The sequence below is a fragment of the Diadema antillarum genome, unplaced genomic scaffold (genome assembly GCF_040938485.1).
Source record: "Diadema antillarum isolate AM-2024a unplaced genomic scaffold, OU_Dant_1.0 scf00000113, whole genome shotgun sequence".
NCBI lineage: Eukaryota > Metazoa > Echinodermata > Echinoidea > Diadematoida > Diadematidae > Diadema > Diadema antillarum.
In genome coordinates this window covers 1,261,884-1,285,966 of record NW_027271002.1, presented here as the reverse complement: position 1 = coordinate 1,285,966, position 24,083 = coordinate 1,261,884, and the positions used below count along the sequence as shown (strand labels likewise).

Genomic DNA, 24,083 nt, shown 5'->3' with positions numbered 1-24,083 from the left:
TTTATTTCTCTAAACCTGAAACCACAGTGACTTGTATTTATATTTTGTAATTATAATTATTTCACTTATTTGTAATGTAAAGTAGATCAGACTTGTATGCAAACTAACTGCTTGTAGAAAATAAAACCAGGAGGGGAAAATGATATGAATCAGTGGGATCTCGATGATTGCTAAATCAATGGGTCGCATCAATAAGTTATTCATTCACAACTGACTGCTTACCACACAAGAGGATGGAATCATTGGCTGGCCACATCGTGGGTCTTGATTAATTTTTGCCTCCCACCCCCCATCCCATCCGCAGGCTGTGTGAGGAGTACGAGGCAATCGCTGAGAAGGCCCTCACCACACCTCCCAACACTGAGAAGCTGATGGAGCTGCGGGCGTACATTGAGAACGTGGAGAAGAAGACGATCCACGAGCTTGAGAAGGACCTGGTCAGCAGCCGCGACCGCCTGGCCTTCCTCGTCGACTACGCCTCGTTCTCGCCTGCCGAGATCCGCCTCAACAGCAGCACCTTCCAGTGGCACGGCCGCATGCCGGAGATCTTCGAGGAGCACAAGACCATCGTGGACGAGAAGACGGGCCAGTACCAGGAAGGCCTCAAGGTAAGGTGGCTGGAAGGGAGGGTAGAGGAAGGGAGGGCAGAAGAAGGGAGGGTAGAATATTAACCTTCAAAGAACTCTTGATCACTGTCTTCAGTACTAGTTCCTTGAAGGGGAACAACACCCAATGAGATACATGTTAAGATTATGTGCATAATGGCGTATGGTTTCCTAGAAAGTACAGCAATATTGCGCTCCTTGCGACAACTCTCATTAAATCTATGTGAAACAGCATGTTTATTTTTGTCTGTTATACAACCCCTTTTGTAAGTTATGTTTATTTGAAAGCCTATTAAGACTTTACAAGAGATGGTGTGTCACAGAAACAATTCTGACATACTTTTGTTGACCATTGACCTCTTCCAAATTACATACTGTAAAAGTGGATATTTTCGTGCGACTAATTTTTCGCGCTTGGCCCGGTAAGAAGAGTTCCGCGTGTTTTTAATTCCGTGGAATCAAGACATCATGCACAGGAACATATGGCAAGCAAAAATATTTGCGTGCTTTTATTTTCGCACTAGTTTTTGGTTGCGCAAAATGCGCGAAATTACAACACCGCGAAAATTTCCACTTTTACAGTAATTATGTATTCTATGTAGAAACAAAAAATGGTAAAGCATAACCCCCCCCCCCCCCCCCCAAAAAAAAAAAAAGAAGAAGAAGAAGGAAGGTTTCAGGCATTAAGGGTGTAATAAGACAGGCGGTTTCGGGGGGGGGGGGGGGGGGGGGGGTCAATGGGTTAAAGCACAATTTCACATGACCTTTGAGGTGATCGTGATTAATGGAGTCAACCAGATAAACAGAGTGCTAACAGTTACATCTAAATAGGAGATAAATTAATTTCTTCATTTCCACTGTAGAAAGAGTGAGTCATCCTAATAAAATTTGAATGATGAGTAATGTGTTAGGCAGTCAGTGTTTTGAGAATTGGTTGATTTGAGCCTTACGTCCCTTTTGCCCTCAGTTGCGTCGCGAGCGCTTTCAGGAGGAGCTGGACGGCTACACCAAACAGCTGGAGGAGTTCCAGACGTTTGGGGACCTGTCCGAGGTCAACCGCTACCTCAAGAAGGCACAGGCCCTGAGTAACAGGCTGGAGGCAGCCGCCGAGAAGGTAGGAAAGAACACCATGCCTGTCTCATAAGAAAAAAAGAAATAAAATAGTAGAGTGACATATTTAGCCTAATGGAACAGTGTGTGGAAGTTAGTATCAAGTACAGGTCATCTTTTAACCCCCATTATCATCATTCATGTAGATATGAAGACAAACATTTGGTAGTTGTTGTTGTTTTTTTTTTGTGAAGGCACTCTAGGAGATATACACATGTACTGTCTGATGAAAGTTGAACCATACTTGCCTGAACTCTGATGGTGTGCCTGTATGTATATTCCCGATGTTTCCTGTAGAGTCCTACGATAAACTCCCTGCATATTGGCTCTTGTCTTGCTCTCCACACAGATTGAGGCTTTCAACACGGAGGAGGAGTCCTTCGGCTGGCAGACGTCTGCCTACCCCCAGAAGAATAGCATCCAGTCCACTCTGGGACCCTACCTCAAGCTGTATGAAACCACTGTGGAATTCAACACCAAGCACAAGTGAGTTACAGATGATGTCGTAGTCCCACACATGCTTGTTATGTGATCCTGCATCACAAAACCAACAAAAAGTCGCCAGACACAGATTTTCACTTTAGGGCAGATTCTGAAAGCAGCGACTGTAAGATTTGAAGTGATGTATAAGTCAATATGAATGGAGCTTCCTGACTCATCTAAATAATGGAAAGAAAACTGTTAACTACAATGAAAAGAGGCTTTGAAATTTAGGGTCTTTTCAAGTGCTTAATCCTCACCAAGCTGTGCTCTGCACAATGAATGAGACAAAAAGAAAGAAAAAAAAAAAGGATGTAAAACTCCAGAGTAACCACAATGAAGGGATAATCAGATTATAAGCTGAAATTTTGCACACTCTCCCACCACATGCTATTTATTACTGATGATACCTGGTAACTCTCTAAGCAGTAGCATCATTCAAACGTTCTTAGAGTTGAAAATGAAGGATGTGTATAGGGCTTTAAAGAAGTAGAAGGAGTCATTAAAACATGGTATTGCATAACCGCACCAGTCTACAATAAAATGTAACAAAAAGAAAAACTACAAAACTCCAAATTTCCCAGTCAATTTATGATCCCAAACTTAGGAATTATGGAGAAGAAGAATCACTCTTCCTGAAGAAGAAGAAAAGAACAACAACAAACAAAACTTGAAATTGATTTGGTTGAGCCATTTCACCTATTTTGAGTCCTCATTTAAAATCTGGGCGTTTGAATCTTGTTGGTTTTATGATGCAAAGTGACATATACCTTTTGGTTTAGGGATCTACAGTCTGTAGCTTTTGGCACCTTCCTGATAATGCAATCCCATTTTTTGAAAGTTAAAAGGACTTAAATAAAATTGTACCACTGTTGGTGTTCATTGTACATGCAACTCAGTATGTAGACCCGCAGTGCCTCAGCTAGGGTACTTTACTTTCGAAATCAAGAAAATTATCAAACTCAAAACCATACCCAGATGTCTTCAAATAATGTACTAATACCGATGCTTACTGCACATGGTATTCAAATTCAAAACACATTGAGTAATATACATATATTTGATGTACCCCTAGGGGAAATCTTATTGCTGTTAATTTATTGAGACAGAGTTAACCTATCACTGAGGATTTGAACAAATCAGGTACATAGTGTAAATTCCCAAAAAGGACGGACCACAAATTCAAGTTATGTTGATGAATATCAATGAACTCCTTACTACACAACATTGTGTTCCTATCATTTGAGAGCAACAATTTTGCGTAAAAGTGGTCATCATTATTTGCAAAGAAAATTGTAACGAATCGTTCACATTTATAAACTGTACATATTATTTAGAGGCTTCTGCCAAAATCATGGAAAAAAAGACCCACTCTGATCTTTCAGTGAACACTTAGGGTACAGACAACCAGGAAATAGCGTGAGTACAAACTTTTTTTTGGGTTTTCTCCTGTGTGACAGGGCGTGGATGGAGGGAGCCTTCTCTGACGTCAACCCAGACCAGGTGGATGCGGACATCGGGAACTACTGGAGGACCCTGTACAAGCTGGAGAAGCAGTTCTCTGAGGTTCCCACGGCAAAGAAGATTGCTGAGAAGGTCAAAGACAAGGTGAGACATAGCATAGTGAGCAAAGAGCTAAAGGGCCCCCCTTAACCCTAACTTACCTGGGGGGGGGCCACAATGGCCCCCCCTCGACAAATTCCACGACCATTCCGCCGCGCAAAATTTTTTGACCGCGCCGCTCACTGACTTTTTAATTTCAAGTCTCGCGCAACTTTTAAGACCAAATTTGTTGCGCCCGGGCATACCGTTCCGAAGCCACGCCCCTTCAAAAAATTTTCGTCAACCCCAAAATTGCTCAAAAACATGATTTTGTGTACAAAGTCAATACAAATTGTGTTTTTTCAATTAATTCATATAAAGATTCATATTTTTAATTCTAATGGGTGAAATAAATTTATTTTAGTATAATTATGCTTCTAAAGATGTGTATGACAAATTCTGCTGAAAAAAACAACGAAAACAAAAGTTCGAAAAAACAAAGAAATATATTAAAAAATGATAAAACAATAAAAAAACATAAGAAATTAATTTTGATACTGAATTTTTTTTTACGCAGAAATGTTTGGAATGTCACTAGGAATATTTACACCAAAAATCAGCATTCCATAAGCTTTTATAAGCCAATTACTGACGAAAATGAGGTTTTTTGCATATATTTGCATAATTAATTAATTTAAGATAGAAAATGCACATTTTTTGAAACTTTAACTGAACAGTCTTGTAGATTACATCCGGCTTTATGTTCATGCAAAATTTTGCGGCGATCGCGCGATCAACGGCCGAGATCTGAAGGGGGGCCATAATGGCCCCCCCCCCCCCCCAGGAATTCAAGCTTGCTAAATAGCCCAGGTAAGTTAGGGTTAAGATCTCGGCCGTGGATCGCGCGATCGGCGCGGAAATTTGCACAATGGTAGTGTGCGATGTAATCTACAAGATCGTATATTTAAATTTTCCAAAATAGTCTTCTTTTATTTTATTTTGATTAATTATGCTAATTTATGCGAGAAATCAGACTCTTTGATCTAAATAAGTAAATAAAGCTCCAAAAGTGTTCATTTTTGGTCTAATTATTCTTTGTGGCATTCTTAGCAAATGTACTTGAAAAAAGATTCGGTATCAAAATTAATTTCTTATTTATTTTATTGCTTTATGAATTTCTTATGTATTTCTTTGTTTTTTCGACCTTTTGTTTTTGTTGTTTTTTTTTAACAAAATTTGTGGCAGACACTTTTTGAAGCATAATACTCCTAAAACAAATTAATTTTAGCCGTTGAGAGTAAAAATAAGCATATTTACAGTATATGAACCATGTGAAAAAACTCAATTTGCATTGACTTTGTACACAAAATCACATTTTTGAGCCATTTTCGGCCTCACGTACATGAACAAAAAGTTATGTAACTTCAGAACCGTACCCCCAGGCGTCACAAATTTGGTGTCAAAATGTGCGGGAAACTCGAAAGAAAAAAGTCATAGAGCATCGCGGCGAGAGCATTGCGTGTTGCAGAGTAATCGCGCGAAATGTTGGGGGGGGGGCCTAAAAGGCTAAAACCCTAAAAGTCTTTTTAGGGTTAAAGAGCTGGGTATGCAGGTACATTACATAAAAGATTAATAACAGGTTTCAATGAGAATGAAATGTCCGAATGTCAGTTTCAACAGGAGGGAAAGTGTACTTCTCACAAAAAAAGAAAGAAATTTTGCGTAATTATCTGTATATTTTGTGTACATTGTCGTCCATGCTTGGCATCACGATCTGTCTTTGAACAATTCATAACTTTAGAAAGGATTGTCCAATGCAAGGCTCTGCATTATTGTGCATCTAATATTTGGAGTCTAAAGATACATATGAGCCTTGGGCAACCAAAAAAGTGAGCTAAGTCATGCCACGTCAGTACTCTACAGATGTCACTTGCGCGCACGCGTGTGTGTGTGTGTGGGGGGAGGGGGATAAAATGTATTCAGTGCCTGTTTACAGTTGCCATTTACATTTTGTATCATGTGTTATACATGTACACATCTACACTTTTGTTCGGGATATGCCCTTACAGTGTGTTGTATGGCTTGACGTCATTCTCCTATTTTTTTTTTTTTTTTTGGCACGTCCTCACAGGTTGATAACTTCAAGGAGTACATCCCTCTGGTGACCTCAGTCTGCAACCCCGGTCTCCGGGACCGCCACTGGGAGCAGATGGCGGACATCGTGGGCTTCCCTCTCAAGCCAGACGAGGTACGATGATTACATAACACACCCCCTCATGTCTACCACACCAAGCTGTATTATACACGTTATGCAGGTTAAAGCACATAAAAGGCACCAGTACCAGAAAACAAAGCAGAGCAAAACCAACCAAAACTTATAAACTTCACAGGAACGAACCAAACATGTCCAAACTTTCCCTATGCACTCACAGATCAAGGCAGAACCTCCTATACATTGGATTCCCTCTCCCCCCTCCCCCACATACCGGTACCTTCAAAGTGAATACATGCATTCATGATAATGGACATATAACTATAAATTTATTCACTCAAGATGTAGGTATATCTAGACTGTAAGTTTATTCCATTTACGTATATATTGACAATGCCTGGACCATCCTCTGTGGAATGTGCTCTGGTGTCAGCATGATCAAATTTGTTGTTATAATGTTGTTTATTCCAATATGGTTCCTGTGGATAGAGATGACTTTGTAGTCCCTCTTTTTTTCTTTTTTTTTCTTTTTTTTTTGGGGGGGGGGGGGGGAGGGGGGTAGGGGCATTTAAGTGACTGGCACAATCTGTTGGTGCAGTTGTAATTCTGATATGTCATATAAGCATTTGATGTTCGTTTTGCTAGGTTAGTACTCTATTCCGTGTATATGATATCCTATCTTTTTTGTTGTTGCTCATTTTTCCACTAATATATGATATCTTGCTGTATTTCTCATTGTGTAAAGTGAGAAGAGAGAATTGTAGTTTTCTAGCTAAAGGTGTGTTGGAGTCTAATACAATCAACACTATCCCCCTAACCCCCCCTCCCCCAGTACCAATTATACAACTTGTGCGATATTGAAATGTAGAAGCTTAAAACATTATCAATGTCCATATGACAACCCAGTCTGCTGAAGAAAGGGTCCGTAAATTTAAGGTGAGTCTCATATCAGCACACTGCATGATCACACGATGTAGACAGCCGTCACCTGATACTTAACAAGCACCCAGGGTCATGTGACATCACCATGCTGTTCGTCACTCAAAGCATTTTTTTTTTTTTTGTCTAGGAAAATGTGCAAGTCCATGTGTGTGTTGATAAGATGGCAAATATAATGTGCTTGTTGTATGAGACATGTTGATCAAAACAACAGTGTTACATTTATGCACAGAATGGCAGCTTTACACATGTACATTGTATAAACATGTACCTGCTCCACCCCCCTCCCCTTTGCATCGACGATGGTGTTTATTATACACATGCAGCAAGACACACAGCTAATTTACATACATGTAATATGTTGTAGTTAAAGGTCAAGTAGAAGGTCAATTCTTTTACATTTTCTTCCGTGTACGCACTGTATGTGTAGCACTTTTACAAAGATATAAAAGATCCCAGTATAGGACAAAAGCACATGTAATTCACAAGCCTCAATGCGTAAAATCACTTGCCATCTTGGAAAGCAATCTGTAGTTCTAATTCATGTACTGTTGCACACAGGGCAAAAAGATAATCACAAACTTAACATAATAATCTGATGTGTAATATGCATGTGCATTAATTTTTATTATTTTTGTCAAAATAAAGCACAGTTGTTAATTTTGTTGGACTTATCTCTGTAGGGTCTGCAAATGTAGATTGCTTTATACTTGTCATCACTTATACACTGTAGCACTACAGATAAAGCGTAAACAGGACCCACAGGTGAATGGTGTTATCGCAAAGTGTACCGTCTGGAACTCTTCAAGTTGTAGTCTTTGTTCATGTGCAAATGCCTAGAGGTGTTGTGTATAGTCTCCACTTCAATGTGTGTTGCTTTTTCAATGCCTGTTAAGACTGTGTAATGGCTTGTGATTGGCCATAGTGCAACTTTATTTGTACTTTTAAACCAAAGTGTGTAGCTTGGAGCCAACATACACTACATGTATGTTCTTGAATTTGCACATTCAAGAATGTAATATAGTTTGTGACATTCAAAATAGATTTTTGTTAAAGCCTTTAATATCCCAAGCCTGTTAGACTCTGAACACTAGTGTTGAGCGGTTTGGTAAAAAGGGATAAAGAATACCAAGTCGGAAGAACACACTTACACCAAGATACAAATTGAATTAATGTAAATAGAAGCGCCTTATGTTTCAGTGGTTGCACAACAGCTGACTGGTTTTGTGTGTAGAAATAAATGCATTCTGTGATTAAAGAATTAGTGAAAACATGATATCAGCATTCCATTTTTTTCTCAAGGGCAAATGTCGGCTCTTTATAGAGTAGCTGTGACCAGGAAAATCTTGGAAGTTTGATAGCACTTGATGCGAAACGACCAAGTACCCCAGGATGGGTAGATTGTGGAATCCTTCAGTTGAGAATGATAGTTTTAAAGGGTTCCCAGGACAATTACCCCAGATCCTTTCCCTGGCTGTAACCCTAATCCTAATCCTTAACCTACATTTGAATCCTAACCCTAACCCAGATTCTCACTCTAAACCTAATCCTCAGCCTAGTCTTACTCTAACCCTATCTACATAAACCAGTATTTAGCTGGGGGAGGGGGTTGTTGTTCTTGGGTTGTAACTGTCCTGGTACATTTGATATACAGATATATATATAGATACAGATATATATATTGATATACAGATATCAATAGCCAGGTTAAATTTGGAGTGCTTGAAATAATACCACTTGTACATCTTCTTTTCTGCGAGCTGAACTTATAATAATTTTCCCCACAATGCACATGAACCTCCCTTTTTCCAATGCATGAAGTTCTTCTCACTCCATGACATAAATTTTTATTTGCCAGGACACCACCCTGTCCAAGATGATCGACATGAACCTGGAGCCGTACCTCACCAGGTTTGAGGGCATCAGTGAGGCGGCCTCCAAGGAGTACTCCCTGGAGAAAGCCATGGAGAAGATGGTGGGCGAGTGGGCCGAGGTAAGATTACTAGCAACCAGCTGGGTCTGGAATTCATGGTTGTTGCTAAGAGACTAATAGTTCAGTCGATCATGGAGACCTTTGCTCTATGCAGCCAATTGTAATTTGGAAAAGGCTCTTTAGTCGGGTGAGTGGATGATGGAAAAGGTGACAATATGGAAACTGTGGGCTCTTTGTGCTCATTTATGTAAATGTATTTTGATGGTTGCTGACACCTGTGAATAGGATTTACGCTATGTTCCTATTTTTGTTGTTGTTATCTTTGCAATGGAAACTCATGAATCTTAGACACATACCTTCCACATTTCCCCAAAAGAGCAACTGAAAAAATAGGTGAACCTCCAGAAGTGATTTTCTGTAATTCCTTCCAAATAATTGAGTTATCCTGCAGTTATTATGAATGATGTATAGCGATCTCTCGCTATTGGCAAATTTTTCTTTAGTATCGGGAATTGAATGTTTTTACATGTTCGTCACGTCAAGTGGTAATGAGTTAATTTCTAGCAGATGATACAAACTGCATTGTTTGATTCACAAAGCTTAGTACATTGCAAGTGTGCTGGAATGACCCTGCAGTATATTCAGCATATTTTTGTCGAACATGACATATCACAGATTTTCTTGCTAACAGTTTGTTATCCAGCAGGTGCACAGGTTGGAACCTTATGAAAAAAATCTCACAGTATATTCCCCCAGTAGTGATGTGCAATCTACCTCTAATAAATCATGTGATACATTGATCCCCTCTGTCCTGCAGATGGAGTTTGTGATGATTCCGTACCGCGAGACTGGTACCATGATCCTGTCTTCGATTGACGACATCCAAGTCTTGCTGGATGACCAGATTGTCAAGACCCAGACCATGAGAGGGTCACCATTCATCAAGCCTTTTGAAACAGAGATCAAGTGAGTGATGAAAGCCTGATGAATAGTTCCAGAAAGGGCAAAGTTTTCTGTTATCCTTCAGTCTCAAATGAAAATCATTTTGTAACATGGGAGAATGCTACACTAGTGTGCATGTATATACAACGCTGCACACTGGCATTGGTCCAACAGTCCCTGACCAGTATGTTGGACCAGTAACTTTTTCAGGAATGGACCAGTAAAAAAATTGAAAAATTGGGTACCTACTGGTCCAACAGACAGGTCGGACCAGTAGAAAGAAATGGGTTAGTGTGCTGGTATATTTAGAGCTTTCTTTATTCCTTGTGATTAACCGAGTCTTGTATTTCCACTATATGTTATAGTATGAGTTGATTGTTCTATAGAGATTTGTCTTTGTTTCTTTCAACTTCATGTGTATTCAAATGATTAAAAAAAAATGTATGAGAATAAAGTTAGCAGCCATTCAGGATATACACTGTATCTAGCCATTTAACCTGTAATACATGATTTACATGTTTGAAACTATGCCTTTCTGGATGTTTATCAATAACAGATTTTAATGCTGAAAGCCAGGAGTACATGTTGATGGACAGTATGGTTTCTCTCGAGTTATGTACTGTTGTACTTTAATTGGGTACATGATATGAGATGCTCGTGGCTTTGCAGTGTTAGTGTTTCCATGAGGGATGATAAGAGTCGTGTAGAAAGAATGTGATAAAGCATAATTTGAGAAGTTCTCTGTGGAGCGAATTGAGATGTGGTTCTTATCCTTTTTGGTATCTTGCACAAGACCATTGTGTATGAGAAATATTCAGATTTCATAGCTGTGTGTTATATTTCATGTTCTTGCCATCTACTTTCCTTCTATAATATGCCTTTCTGTGTCTCTATCATTTATGCCTCTTCTTTGTCTTATGTTTGATCTCTTCTCTTTCTTCTTTCATCATCTACATGTATCTCTCGTTCTTTTCAATATTTCCTGATGTGTTTTACTCCCCATTCTCGTACTCCTCTATCCCACTTTTCCACCTTTCACATCCCTCCTCCCTCCTCTTGTGGTTTTCCTTGTCTGTAATATCCCCTTCTACTGGTTCTTCTGTCCCACCCCTCTGGTCTATCTGTGTTCCATTCCCTTTTCTCTTCTATCTCTCAATCCATCCATCTCCCTCTCTGTCTCCATCTCTTCCTCCACCCATCCCATCCTCTTTACCTCCCTTTTCCTGCATTCCTCCTTCTCTCCCTCTTAATCTCTCCGTTCCTCCTTTCCTCCACCCAGGTCCTGGGAGGCCAAGCTGTTGCTGCTCCAGGAGATCCTGGACGAGTGGCTGAAGGTGCAGGCCACCTGGCTCTACCTGGAGCCCATCTTCAGCTCCCCAGACATCATGGCCCAGATGCCGGAGGAGGGGCGCAGGTTCTCCACCGTGGACAAGAACTGGCGTGACATCATGAAGGCCGCTGTGGTGGTATGTAGGGGAACGGTGTCTGACCCGCTTTAGAGAAAATTATTCAATGGTTAACAATGATATACGTCAGTGGGAGCATTAGTAAGAATTACCCACACAAGGTACCTTTGGAACATGGTATCATTCCCAAGGTGATAGCTGATGGTTTTTGGACTCTGAAAGTACCGAGCTTGCGTAATTGTACAATACCCAAACAAAATAATGTGTATTATTTGTTTTATAAAATGATGAATTAGATCTTATTTGTTTGATAAATCTCTCTTATCTCAAAGTCCATTCATGACCCTGCATCACAACACCACCTTAAAGTCGCCAGAGGTGCATTTTCAGCTGAGGGCAGATTCTGAAAGAACAGACTGTAAGCTTTAAAATGATGTATTACTCAATGCAAATGAAACAGACTTTCCTAACCTGTCAAAGTAATGGAAAGAATGTACACACTCTAGAAAAGTGTCAACTGAGAAGAGAGCCTCTGAAGTTAAAGGTCTATTCAAGTGTTTACCCTCACCAAGCTGTGCTCTGTGCAATGAATGGGACAAAAGACAGGAAGTAAAACAGCCTGGCAACAATAAAGAAGGGATTATCAGGTTTGGTTGATATTGAGCACACTGTATCAACACATTCTATTCATCGCTAATACCACCTTTCAAAGCAGTAGCATTATCCTTTCAAAAGTTTTTAGAGTTGAAAGTGAGGAGAGTGGAAAGGGGTTTAAAAATGGCCTCTAAGACATAATAAATCACACTATTCTACCAGAAGAGGTTCTACAAAAAGTGCAAAATACACAATTTCCCATTTGTTTTATGATCCCAAACTTTGAATAATGTGTTGAAGAATTGTCCTCCAGGAAATATAAGATACTGAAGACTGACTAGGTTGACTGATTTCACTTACTTTGAGTCCTCTAGTAAAATCTTGGTGTGTGACTTTTTTGTTGAATTTGTGATGCACGGTCTTGTATGGTACTAAATCTCCATTTTCGCCAGTATTAGATTAAAAGAATGAAATCTCACCAAGTAACTATTGTGATGTGAAAGTGCTAATTACTGGTCATTATACTTTACTCATGACATGTCATGAGCAAAATTATGAGTCAGGCAAAATAAATGCCTGAAGTGGACACATGTAGTATGTATACTGTCAACCAATCATGCGATTAGCGTCTGCTTCATCATTTTATGATAGGAAACTGTCACCACTCAAACAAACTCACAAAACATAGTGAAATGCACCTCTTTATGATATTATCATGTTTATGTATTAACCATGAGTATTCATTAATTTAGTTTAATATGTATATTCATAACAGCGCCATGAATGACTAAATGCATCTTCTTATGGTTACTTCCTTCCCCTAGGACAAGCACGTGCTTGCTGTGACTGAGATTGAGAAGATCCTTGAGAGGCTGAAGAAGTCCAATGAACTCTTGGAACTCATCCAGAAGGTAAACTATGAAATTTATTGTCTCATCCCAATCCAGGGACCAAGGGATCTATGGACCCGCCCAACTCATGCATATGTAGTATGAGACCTGCTGACCAGCACTCCATCATTGAGCATTCCTCCGACTGACCATAACAAATATGGATCTGAATTCATTGCAATCACATCTTAAACACTCAGTGATCAATGAATAAGATGTCCTTACTTTGATTATGAAGTAAATTTAAAAAAAAAAAAAAAAAATCAAACCTTTATTACCATATGTGACCACCCAGGTACAGTATAAACCCATAAACAGTCACAGAATAGGATTCTCTGTAATGACTGAAATGTGCCTTTTGGGCGACAAACTCAATTTTGTGGGTTTTTTTTTCTGAGTTTTCCCTTCCTGGGAGAGTAATCTTTTACCTACATTGGACATTTACCTTCTTTCAAAATTTGACAGCTTTAAACAAAAGCGAAATTGAGATACAATGTATCTAGATGATTGAGGCAGAATCTCACTTGTTCCTTCGTCCCTCTTCCCCCCCCCCCCCCACCACCCTTGTCCTTCCAGGGTCTGAACGACTACCTGGAGAAGAAGCGTCTCTACTTCCCCCGCTTCTTCTTCCTCTCCAACGACGAGCTCCTGGAGATCCTGTCGGAGACCAAGGACCCCACTCGCGTGCAGCCCCATCTCAAGAAGTGTTTCGAGGTGAGTTAGACGGAGGGGATGTTTGGACTCGGACAAGGAAGGTGGTAGTTTTGAAGTCATGAGGTCTCCATGTTCTCCATAATACAGTACATTCCCATGTTAACAAATACTGCTATAACGAAATTCTCCTTGTAACAGAGTAAAAATTTAGGTCCCCAAATCATAATCTGTATATCTTTACCAGGGTTGCACACTAACCCATTTTTTTCCCACTGGTCTGACCTATCTGTCGTACCAGTAGGTAGCCAGTTTCTCCACTTTCCATCTTGTCAATCACAGGTTTTATTTCTCTTAAAAATGAATTTCATCTAATATACTAAATAATCACATTAGGTAATCATATTCAACTGCACATTTGTTTTTGTTTTGTTTCTTTCAGAACATCATATTTCATTATACATGTGAGACCATGTTGCTCAAATTTTTGAAAGCTGGAAGCATTGTGAGTGCCGTCGAGTGAGCGTCACTTATACGTCACACTTTTCCTTTCCCCTCTTCCCCTCTAGGGCATTGCTAAGCTGGAGTTCACCGACATCCTGGACATCACTCACATGAAGAGCAGTGAGGGTGAGGTCATCGAACTCATCAGCTCCATCTCCACCTCCAAGGCCAGGGGCCAGGTGGAGAAGTGGCTTCTCGAGCTAGAAGGCTATATGATCTCCAGTATCAAGAAGGTCTGTAGTCTCCCTCCATAGGTAGTCAATACAGGAATAGGTTCTCAGGACCATTTCACTGAATTCATAATATTTTACAAGAGAAGAAGGAACAAAACCAACAAAATAAAAACAACAAACCATAAACTAGAAAAACACTCTGAGAGTGCAGACCTCCACCAAGCAGGGTTTTTTTTTAACCACTGATCTTGTTCTTCCATAGAAATCAGTGATTTTCATTCATACAATGTGCTGAAAATAGCCCACTTTCCCAATATAGAAGCCTTTTGTAACGTCATCAACTTCTAGCTGCACGCCGCCTCACCCTAGCCTAGCCCTAGCAGAAGCTAGACACGCACTTTAGTACATGTATGCAAACCTCAAATACCCTACCTGCCAAAATATAAAAAAAAAAATCCTTCATAAAATCCATAAAAATTCCGCGATCACTACCAAAAATTAATCATCTGTCACTTGTATCATTCTCAACCTTTCCTGTTATAGTTTTATCCAAATCTTTCACCACTTTTTGAATTATTTTGCACACGGACAAACGAACAAAAAAACAAAACAAGAAATGCCGGAGAAAACATAACCTCCTCCCTCGGCGGAGGTAATAAAACAAATTAAAGGACCTGTCAGAGGTGCAGTAGAACAGAGCCACAGTGGTAGAGTTGACCTTTACTATTTGCTTTAGTTTTGATAATAGTAGCTTTGTGTCAAGCAATGGAATGCAATTTAAAATAAAACAAAGCAGAAATCTAGCAAAATAGCAAAATTTGATAGCATACTGGTTCATACATTGTATAAGACATTTTTTTTGTTCTTTTTATTATTTGTGAAACAGGCACTGTCCATTAAGCTCATAATTTGTATTGGTGTCCATTCTGAAGGAGATCAAAGACAAAGCTCATAGATTTGTGCATAGGTGTGAGCACATTTTTTTTTCTGTGTGTATCCCAAGTGGGTGTGTTTGTGCATGCTACCTTGACATCATGTCGGCTGATGCTGTTACAAGAAGTGACCTCATCAAGCATTTTATGATATCAAAGATAATGTGTCTTGCATGCAGTTACCCTGGAAATATCATGCTTCATGCATAACAAAATGCCATTATACTTCTTCCAGGTTATCAAAGAGTCGCTGGATGCCTACTCCAAAGAACCTCGCACAGAGTGGGTGCTGGCCTGGCCTGGCCAGGCTGTACTGGCCGTCTCGCAGAAGTACTGGACCGACGAGATCCACAAGGCCATCGCCACCAGTCCGGACGCCCTGCAGGCCTACCTGGACCTCAACAACAGGCAGATCGACGACATCGTGGCGCTGGTGCGCGGCAAGCTCAACAAGCAGAACCGCACCACGCTGGGCGCCCTGGTCGTGCTGGACGTGCACGCCCGCGACGTGCTGGCGCTGCTGGTCAAGAACGGGATCCAGAGCGAGAACGACTTCCAGTGGCTGTCCCAGCTGCGCTACTACTGGGTGGAGGACAACATGTTGACCCGTATGATCAACGCCATGCTGGCCTATGGCTACGAGTATCTTGGCAACTCGGGACGTCTCGTCATCACCCCACTCACAGACAGATGTTACAGGTGAGCAAACACCCCCGATGCTTGGCAAACTAAACAAACATAAGAGTATTAATTGATTTAGAGTTCAAAATGAAATATAAATGTTTCTCCGCAAAAGTTATTGACATTTGCTAGTCACCATTTCCCTGCTTGCTCGTGATCTTCATGCGAGTAAAGATTTGTTTCTACTATGATTGTGTGATTTCATGTAATTCCTTTTTGATTTAACTATATTTATGCCATTTCTATGTGACTTAAAGAGAATCAGTACAATTGTTAATCTATTCTCCATGAATATAGTCTATTTAATTTCAGTTTTGACTAGTAAAACAATATATGCAGGCTGAATTTTATCTGCCACTTACCTGTCAATATATTGTAAACTAGCTCCTCGCAAATGGCTAGTTGCTATGATTAAAAAATGAAGGTTTTGGTTACTATGCCATCTAGTAATGTAAAAACAGAAAGATTTGAGAAGTTCAGTTCTCACACTCAACCCATGAAGATCATCATGGCTGTTGATCTTTGGTGGGCATTGAAAGTGTACACTGTAGTTTCATCAAACAAAAGATAGCCCCAAAGTTTGATTTAAACAAAAAGAAATCAGACGTCAGTAATATGGAGGTACAAAATGTGTATATATATTTGAATTCGATATTGCTGCACACCATACTAAAACATGGTCTGCCTGAAGTGTAATTCTAGTGCGCCATTTACTGCTCAGCAATAAATTTTCTCATGAAGACAATAAAAAATGGCTGAATTCCAATTCTATCATTTTCTGGTTCCAATTCCTCTTGGCGCCATATTATACTCTTACATTTTATACACCTCGTGATATTCCCTGAGTTACTACATTGCTAACCTTTTGCTTGGTAGAACTCTCTTTGGGGCCCTTCACCTCCATCTCGGGGGTGCCCCTGAGGGGCCCGCCGGGACCGGGAAGACGGAGACCACCAAGGATCTGGCCAAGGCCGTGGCCAAGCAGTGCGTGGTCTTCAACTGCTCCGACGGCCTGGACTACATCGCCCTGGGCAAGTTTTTCAAGGGGCTGGCCTCCTGCGGGGCGTGGTCGTGCTTCGACGAGTTCAACCGCATCGACCTCGAGGTGCTCTCCGTGGTCGCCCAGCAGATCCTCACCATCCAACGAGGTCAGTGATGTTGGACAAGTATAAAAACAAAACAGCAAGAAGTCACCAAAATGTATTTGTAGTGAAGGGTAGATTCTCAAAGAGCAGACTCTAATGTTGCATAACTCAATACAAATGAACTTTCTTAACCTATCCAGATTATGGTATAAAGACACTACACACTCTGAAGAAAGTGTTTACTGAAAAAAGAGGCTTTTAAGTTTATGGCCTATTCAAGTGCTCAATCTCACTTAGCTCTACTCTGTGCAATGATTAGGACAAAACAGGATGCAAACTCCATTGCAACCACAATGAAGGGATTAGCAGATTAAAGGGTGTGTACAGTTCTTGTTGAGCTTTTAACATTTGGCGAGATATTCAGAAACCACTCGATGAGATGTCAAAGAGCATGCAATTCTAAGGGGTATCAAAAGTTTATTTCATGAAAATCGGTTTGAAATAGCTGAGATATCAAAAAACAAGGTAAAACAAAGAGATCCTAATAAAAGGCGTGGCCTGTCGCCTTTTATTATTATCACTTGTTTGGATGTCTCGGGCATTTGAAAACCAGTTTTCATCAAATAAACGTTGAATCCTTCTTAAAATTACATGCTCTTTCATATTTCATAAGAGGTTTCTCATTATCTCACTTAGGAATGTTCAAAACATGAATACCCGCCTCAACCAGTACTGTACAGTCCCTGTGAGTGAATTTGTGCACACTCTGTTAGCACATTCTATTCATGACTAACATTGATGTTCAAGCAGCAGCATCACTTTTCAAGGTATTAGCACGGAAAGTGAAGAGTGTTTAAGGGGTTACAAATGAAAAGAGGCCTCTAAGACATACCTAATCACAATATTCTACCAACTGAAGAAAGTATTCTAGAAAAGCGGCAAAAATTCTCAGTTTCCCATTCATTTAATGATTCCAAACGTAAGAATAATGCAGCAGGTTACTTTTTCAGAAATTACAAAAAAAAAAATGTAAAACTAAAGATTGATTAGGTAGACCCATTTCACCCATTTTGGGTCCTCACTTTAAATTGGTGTTGTGTGACTTTTTGTTGGTTGTGTGATGCATGGTCACATATTTTTTTTTCCATTTTTTTCATGATCCCTAATCGCCGTGGTGTGTTGGCCAGAATGTTGTTACCATACAGTGTACTGTATACAATGTATTTTCAACATCGTCAAAGTGGTGATGCCTTATTTAAGAGCAGGTTACAAGTAAGTTATTAGCAAAACGACACCTGTATTGAATATGAATATAAATAGTTGGGACTGCCTTTTTGAAGCAACAGCACCAGTGAAACCCATTGCAAGTTTCTGCCACTGCAGTTTCAAATGCATCATTTGATTGTGTTTACATATAGGTATCAATGCCGGAGCAGACACTCTGCTGTTTGAGGGGACAGAGATCAAGCTAGACCCAACCTGCTCTGTCTTCATCACCATGAACCCTGGCTACGCTGGCCGATCTGAGCTACCAGACAACCTGAAGGTATGTATGTAGATAAATTGATTAGACATGAATATGACCACAGATATAAATTATCTATTGCATAATAGATCCTTCCTTCTTTTTGTCACAGCAGCACCAATGAAACCCAAGTTTCTGCCACTGCAGTTTAAAATGCCGTATTTGATTGTGTGGTTTTTAAACAGCACTTTTGTCATTCAGTCTGAAGTTAGCTTGATGTCACAATGTAGCTGATGTGAGCAAGCTGCAAGAAGGATATGTGTTCACACAGCTTTGATTTGTGGACCATATTACTTCCACCAAGGAAGGTGTTCATGTTTTCATTGGGTTAAGCTGCAAGAAGGATATGTGTTCACACAGCTTTGATTTGTGGACCATATTACTTCCACCAAGGAAGGTGTTCATGTTTTCATTGGGTTGGTTTATTTGTGTGTTTGTCTGTTGCAAAATAACTCCAAAAGTTGTAAACGGACTTGACTGAAACTTGCAGGAAAAGTTGATAATGACACAAGGAACAGATGATTAAATTTTGGGAGTGATCCAGGAATTTTTATGGATTTTTGAAGGAATCTTTATCTTTTGGCACATACATGCACAATTGTAGGGTCAATGAATTTGGGAGTTCAAGCTGCACATATTTGAGGTTTGCATACTTGATGTAAAGTGCGTGTTTTGTATGGGCAAGGCACCGCACAGCTGGAAGCTGATGATGTAAGCAAAAGGCTTCTATATTGGGAAATTGGGCGATTGTCAGCATGTGTGTATGGGTTGAAATGAGCTGCTTGGCAGAGGTCTGTGCTCTTTGAGTCCTTTTCTGATTACCTGTACTAACTGTCTCCTCGCTGCCCTGTACCAACAGGCTCTCTTCCGTACCGTGGCCATGATGGTACCGGATTACGCCCTGATCTCCGAGATCGTGCTCTACTCCTTCGGCTTCATCAAAGCCCGCCCTCTCTCGGTGAAGATCGTCGCCACCTACCGCCTGTGCTCTGAGCAGCTCTCGTCCCAGCATCACTACGACTACGGCATGCGTGCAGTCAAGTCCGTGCTGACTGCGGCCGGAAATCTCAAGGTAGGTAAACATTCTGAGTCTTGGGTACATGTAGCTCAATGTGTGGGACTGCTGTCCGAGTGAGAAAAAAAAAGTTTCTGCAATCAAAAAGTCAAGCAGATCAGTTCATATCATATGTGACCGTGCACCTCAAAACGAACATAAAGTCGCACACACTGATTTTGCGTCAGGACAGAAAATAAGTGAAATGGGTCAACCTAGCCGAACTTGACTTTTTCATATTTTCTGAAAGAGCGGGTCTTCTTTTACATTATGCTAAAATTTGGTATCATAAAACGGGCAGAAATGTGTGTTTTTTAGCAGTTTATTTCGAACATTTTTGGTAGAATAGTGTGATTAGGTGTGTCTTTAGAATCCCTTTTTCATTTCTGAAAAACCTTGTCCACACTCTTCACTTTCAACTGTAATAACTTTTGAAAGGATAGTGCTACTGCTTTGAAAGTTGGCATTGATTATGGACAGAATAAGTTCATGAGGCATGCCTAATTTCATTATAATCTGATAATCCCTTCATTGTTGTTACTCTGGTGGTTTACTTTCTATTTTTTGTCCCATTCATCGCACAGTCAGCACGGTTTGGTAAAGATTAAGCGCTTGAATAGACACTCTATTTCAGAGCCTCTTTTCTCAGTTCACACTTTTCCTGAGTTTGTGCTTTCTTTCCAATATTTAGATAGGTTAGGAGAGTCCATTTGATTTGAGTTATACATCATTTTAAAGCTTAAAGTCTGCTCTTTCAGAATATGGTCTTAACTAAAAAAACATGTCTGGCGACTTTTTGTTTGTTTTGAGGTGCAGTGTCACATATTGTCTTTTTATGCCTCTGCCACAAAGTGTCGCTGGAGGCATTATCTAATTTAAGATTAGTCATAATTAGTGTTCCATTTTTTTTTTTGCAAGAAACTTTGGAAAGCAAGACATCTTTCAACTTTTTGCTTTGTACCTGGTAGCTTTGATACAACCACTTTGGTTGTGAAGAGGCAAGAAAGCATTAATATCAATCACCTTCTGGTGAATCGGATGTTATTCCCAAATTCTAAATTGCACGTAAATATTAACTTTCATCCCAACATGAATTTGACATGCTTGTGTACATTTCTCTACCCATTGCTGTACAATATGATCGCAAATTTAACAACTCGCAAAATTGTCAGGAAGTCCTGATTCATGAAAAATTACACTCGCCAGATACATGCTGTTTACAGTCTTTCATGAATTACACTTTGACTTCCGTCTTCGCCCCTCAGCTGAAGTATCCCGAGGAGGATGAGGACATTCTGATGTTGCGCTCCATCAACGACGTCAACTTGCCCAAGTTTCTGTCCCACGATCTGCCCCTCTTTGCGGTGAGTTCTCCGTCTGAGCTGTTTTATCAAGTCAAGCTCTACTGTCTGTTGTTTATTTCATTTGTGTTTTTCTATTGGAGAGAAAAAATAGAAAAAATAATCACCTACTGAAAATACATTCATCAGTACAAGCTGGAAAAAATGAATGTGAATTCTATTAATTGCTGCAGTGTATTGTTAACTTTCAAGAATTCAAATGCTCATTTCATTGTTTCTTCATTCATTTTGTAAGTAAATGTATGTGATGGAGAACTATACAAAATTATTTAAAGAAACAAAAATCAGAAACGAAGAAAATGGCCATGGCAAGACTTATGGCATAAGCTTTGTTATTCCTTCTTGCAGGGTATCACATCAGATCTTTTCCCGGGTACAGTCCTGCCCAAGCCAGACTACGCCACCCTCACTGAGGCTATCACAGAGAATGCAGAAAAACTCAACCTCCAGCTCACCGCTGTCTTCCTTGACAAGATTCTGCAGGTATGTGTGAGTGGCATGCAGAAAACAATTCACAAGATGATCATGAATAGCATGAATGCAAATATTACACTTAAAGAAATGGCATGTCAGAGTCTGTCTTAATCTAAAAAAAAAGAAGTAAAAGTGTGTTTAGATTAATGGGATCAGTCTTCTACTGGTCTATGATGCAATGTGAAGAGGAGGTCATAGGTGCATGTCTAAGCTGCAGATTCAGTCCAAGGCAGCATCACTTGGTTTTGCAAGTTCTGTAAGCCGCCATGACTAATTCCGATGTTGGCAGTCCTCCACGATGTGACGCAGGGTTTACCGAGGATGTCCAAAGTCACAAGCTAGACTAGCCACAAATTTCCATTTATGTAGGTGATGGTCTGTCCTTGCATGGAGGGTTCGAATGTGGTTCAGGGTGAGTCACTCCTTCCAAGGGAGGTTAAAGCCTTCGACTTTGTTATTAGGTCAGTGACAGTCTGTTGTATGTAGCTTGAATGATGTCAGAGATGGCATCAGACCAACATTGGTGCCAATCAGTTTTTGAGTCAAAGTTATCCAATGACAATGGGATCACTACTCCATTGACATTTTCTGAGAGTTAAAGTACTTTAACAAGGTATTATTTGACTGACCAGTGATTGCACTAGTGAATGTAAAGGCCACCGCACACTACACGATCAGACTGGTCTTAAAGTCTTAAGCCAAGCTGGGTCGTAAGACCAGTCATACGACCGGACGCCGCACACTATGCGACCCGACTGTAAAGCGCACTGTGTGCGCTTGCATTTTACTGCATTGTGAATGGCTGAAAGCCTACGACCAGTCGTAGAAATTCAACATGTCAAATCTCTACGACTGGCTTTAAGACCCAGTCGTACGACTAGAAAATGGCAAGTCTGTGACGTCACACTTCTAGTCTTAAGGTCTTAAGACTGGAGAATCGGGGCAAAATCGTGTAGTGTGCGGCGGGCTTAAGGATGAAGCACCGCACAAAAATGTGAAAGACATAATCATTGTTTTGCTTTGTCATAATATAGAGACCAGTTGAACACCAGATTTATCTTAGTAATAGCAGGCAATATGAAAGTTTTATCATTATTAGACATCTTAGGCTGTGTTAGTTATCATCGAATCATCAATGTAATTCATGTTTTCTCGCTCTCCCACAAGATCTACGAGATGATGATCGTCCGTCACGGCTTCATGATAGTCGGAGAGCCCTTTGGCGGAAAGACATCCGCCTACCGTGTACTCAGCATGGCTCTGGCAGACATTGCAGAGAAGGTAAAGGAGCTTTATTTTAAAGACTATCCATTAACTCATTCATCAGCCATGAAGTAGTATTCAAGCTTCACTCGTTAATTCAATGACCTCATTTCTTGCATCTTTCATGAATTGTAGCTTGTATTCATATGACATTTTTTGTCCACCAAATATTTTCATAGTTCTATGATCAACAGTAATGAAAACTGCAGAACAGACACATAGGTAGCAGTGTGAAATGTACTCATCTGATTTGAATCTAGTTGCAAGATAAAACTCAACTAATGTACTTTAGTAGCCCCAGTGAAAATAGAAGATCAGACATACTGTGTATGAAGTAGATTTGAGCAGAGGTAATCACTCAAAATGCTGACAGGGTCTGCTGCAAAGTCCTGTATACTTGTATATGTTCATGTGGTTTTATTTTTGGCAGCTTTGTGAGTAGACTAATTTTCATGATTATGATAGCATTTCAAAAGCATGCCCCCTCCCTCCCCCATAGCAGAAATACAATCCATGTACAATATATCATCTCTTAGATTTGAAAGTGGAAACTTTGCTTCTTACAAAGGGTTGGTACTTATTTCCTATTTAACAGCTTTAGCTCTCTCTCTCATGATTGTAACACTTGAAACACTGTTTTCCAAGTCCTGGTTTGCACAACATCATGCTCACTACTATTTTATGTACAATGTCTCATATGCAGTAATCATTTCTGCATGAAGATCTGATAGCTGCAATGTATCTCCAAAATGAGATTCTCAGTGAACTAATATCCTGACTCTAAACACAATGTCCAATCTTTTAGGGCCTCATGGAAGAGAATCGGGTGCAGATCACAGTCATCAACCCCAAGGCCATCACCATGGGTCAGCTGTATGGTCAGTTTGACCCCGTCTCCCACGAGTGGTCAGATGGAATCTTGGCCATCAGCTACAGAGCTTTTGCAAGCTCCACGGTAAGTCCAGGCAGATGCTTTTCTGTAGTAGAACGGTGCAAGGGTATACGTCTTTCACTTTTAAAATAGTATGCTATTACTTTGTGAGCTTCCTCAGATTATGCCTGTGTGACTTCATTAATGGTACAGCTCTATATCAGTCTGTAAGTTAAATCTGTTTCATTACTTTTGTCAAATTCTGATAGCATATCTGATAGCATATTACCATAGATGTGTGCTTCACAAAAAACAATCTTAATTTTCCTGGAAAACTACTTGATTTCGATGGCTAGGTGAAAATGAACGCCCCTTGCAAATTTACTTCTATATCCATTTTATTAGGAGTCATATTTTGGATATCTACTTCCTAGGCATGTATCTATATCTATCATGATGAACAGTAATCATCTCAGACAAGTCGACTCTGTCACCACAAAGTCATTAACTATGTGTTACGTTTGCACACCCGACTCAGTTGATGCCAAGCCAAGTTTGCATATTCTGTTCAAATGCAAAAACCCGCCCAAAATGATCGATAAATTGCCAAATGCCACAGTACAATGAAGGTGTTTCTCGCGATTCCGTTCCTGTCACATGTGGCTTGCATTTTATGTGGTGATTTACTATCAAGCAGTGTTCCCCTCTGGATTCGCAAGTTGTGTACATTCTAGTAAGTTTCTGTCACTGTTTTGTGTGAAAAAGTCATGCCTCTACAATAATGTAGCTACTGGTCAATAGAAGAAAAAAAATCATAGATTTATTGTACAATTTACATCAAAGCTAAGCTTGGCAT

The 24,083-nt window shown here is 40.1% G+C and overlaps 1 protein-coding gene across 1 annotated transcript in view; it reads left to right on the top strand.

The window, feature by feature from the left end:
- The window catches only part of LOC139719676 (dynein axonemal heavy chain 7-like), a 64,014-nt gene that overhangs the window by 20,668 nt on the left and 19,263 nt on the right, over window positions 1-24,083 (top strand). Inside the window, 19 exon segments of the mRNA XM_071631074.1 lie at window positions 305-608; window positions 1,573-1,719; window positions 2,065-2,201; window positions 3,656-3,803; window positions 5,869-5,985; window positions 8,747-8,881; window positions 9,639-9,787; window positions 11,043-11,229; window positions 12,588-12,674; window positions 13,230-13,367; window positions 13,874-14,041; window positions 15,149-15,612; window positions 16,471-16,742; window positions 18,098-18,225; window positions 19,064-19,276; window positions 20,524-20,622; window positions 20,968-21,102; window positions 22,261-22,374; window positions 23,162-23,311. Coding sequence (XP_071487175.1) covers window positions 305-608; window positions 1,573-1,719; window positions 2,065-2,201; window positions 3,656-3,803; window positions 5,869-5,985; window positions 8,747-8,881; window positions 9,639-9,787; window positions 11,043-11,229; window positions 12,588-12,674; window positions 13,230-13,367; window positions 13,874-14,041; window positions 15,149-15,612; window positions 16,471-16,742; window positions 18,098-18,225; window positions 19,064-19,276; window positions 20,524-20,622; window positions 20,968-21,102; window positions 22,261-22,374; window positions 23,162-23,311 — 3,292 coding nt within the window.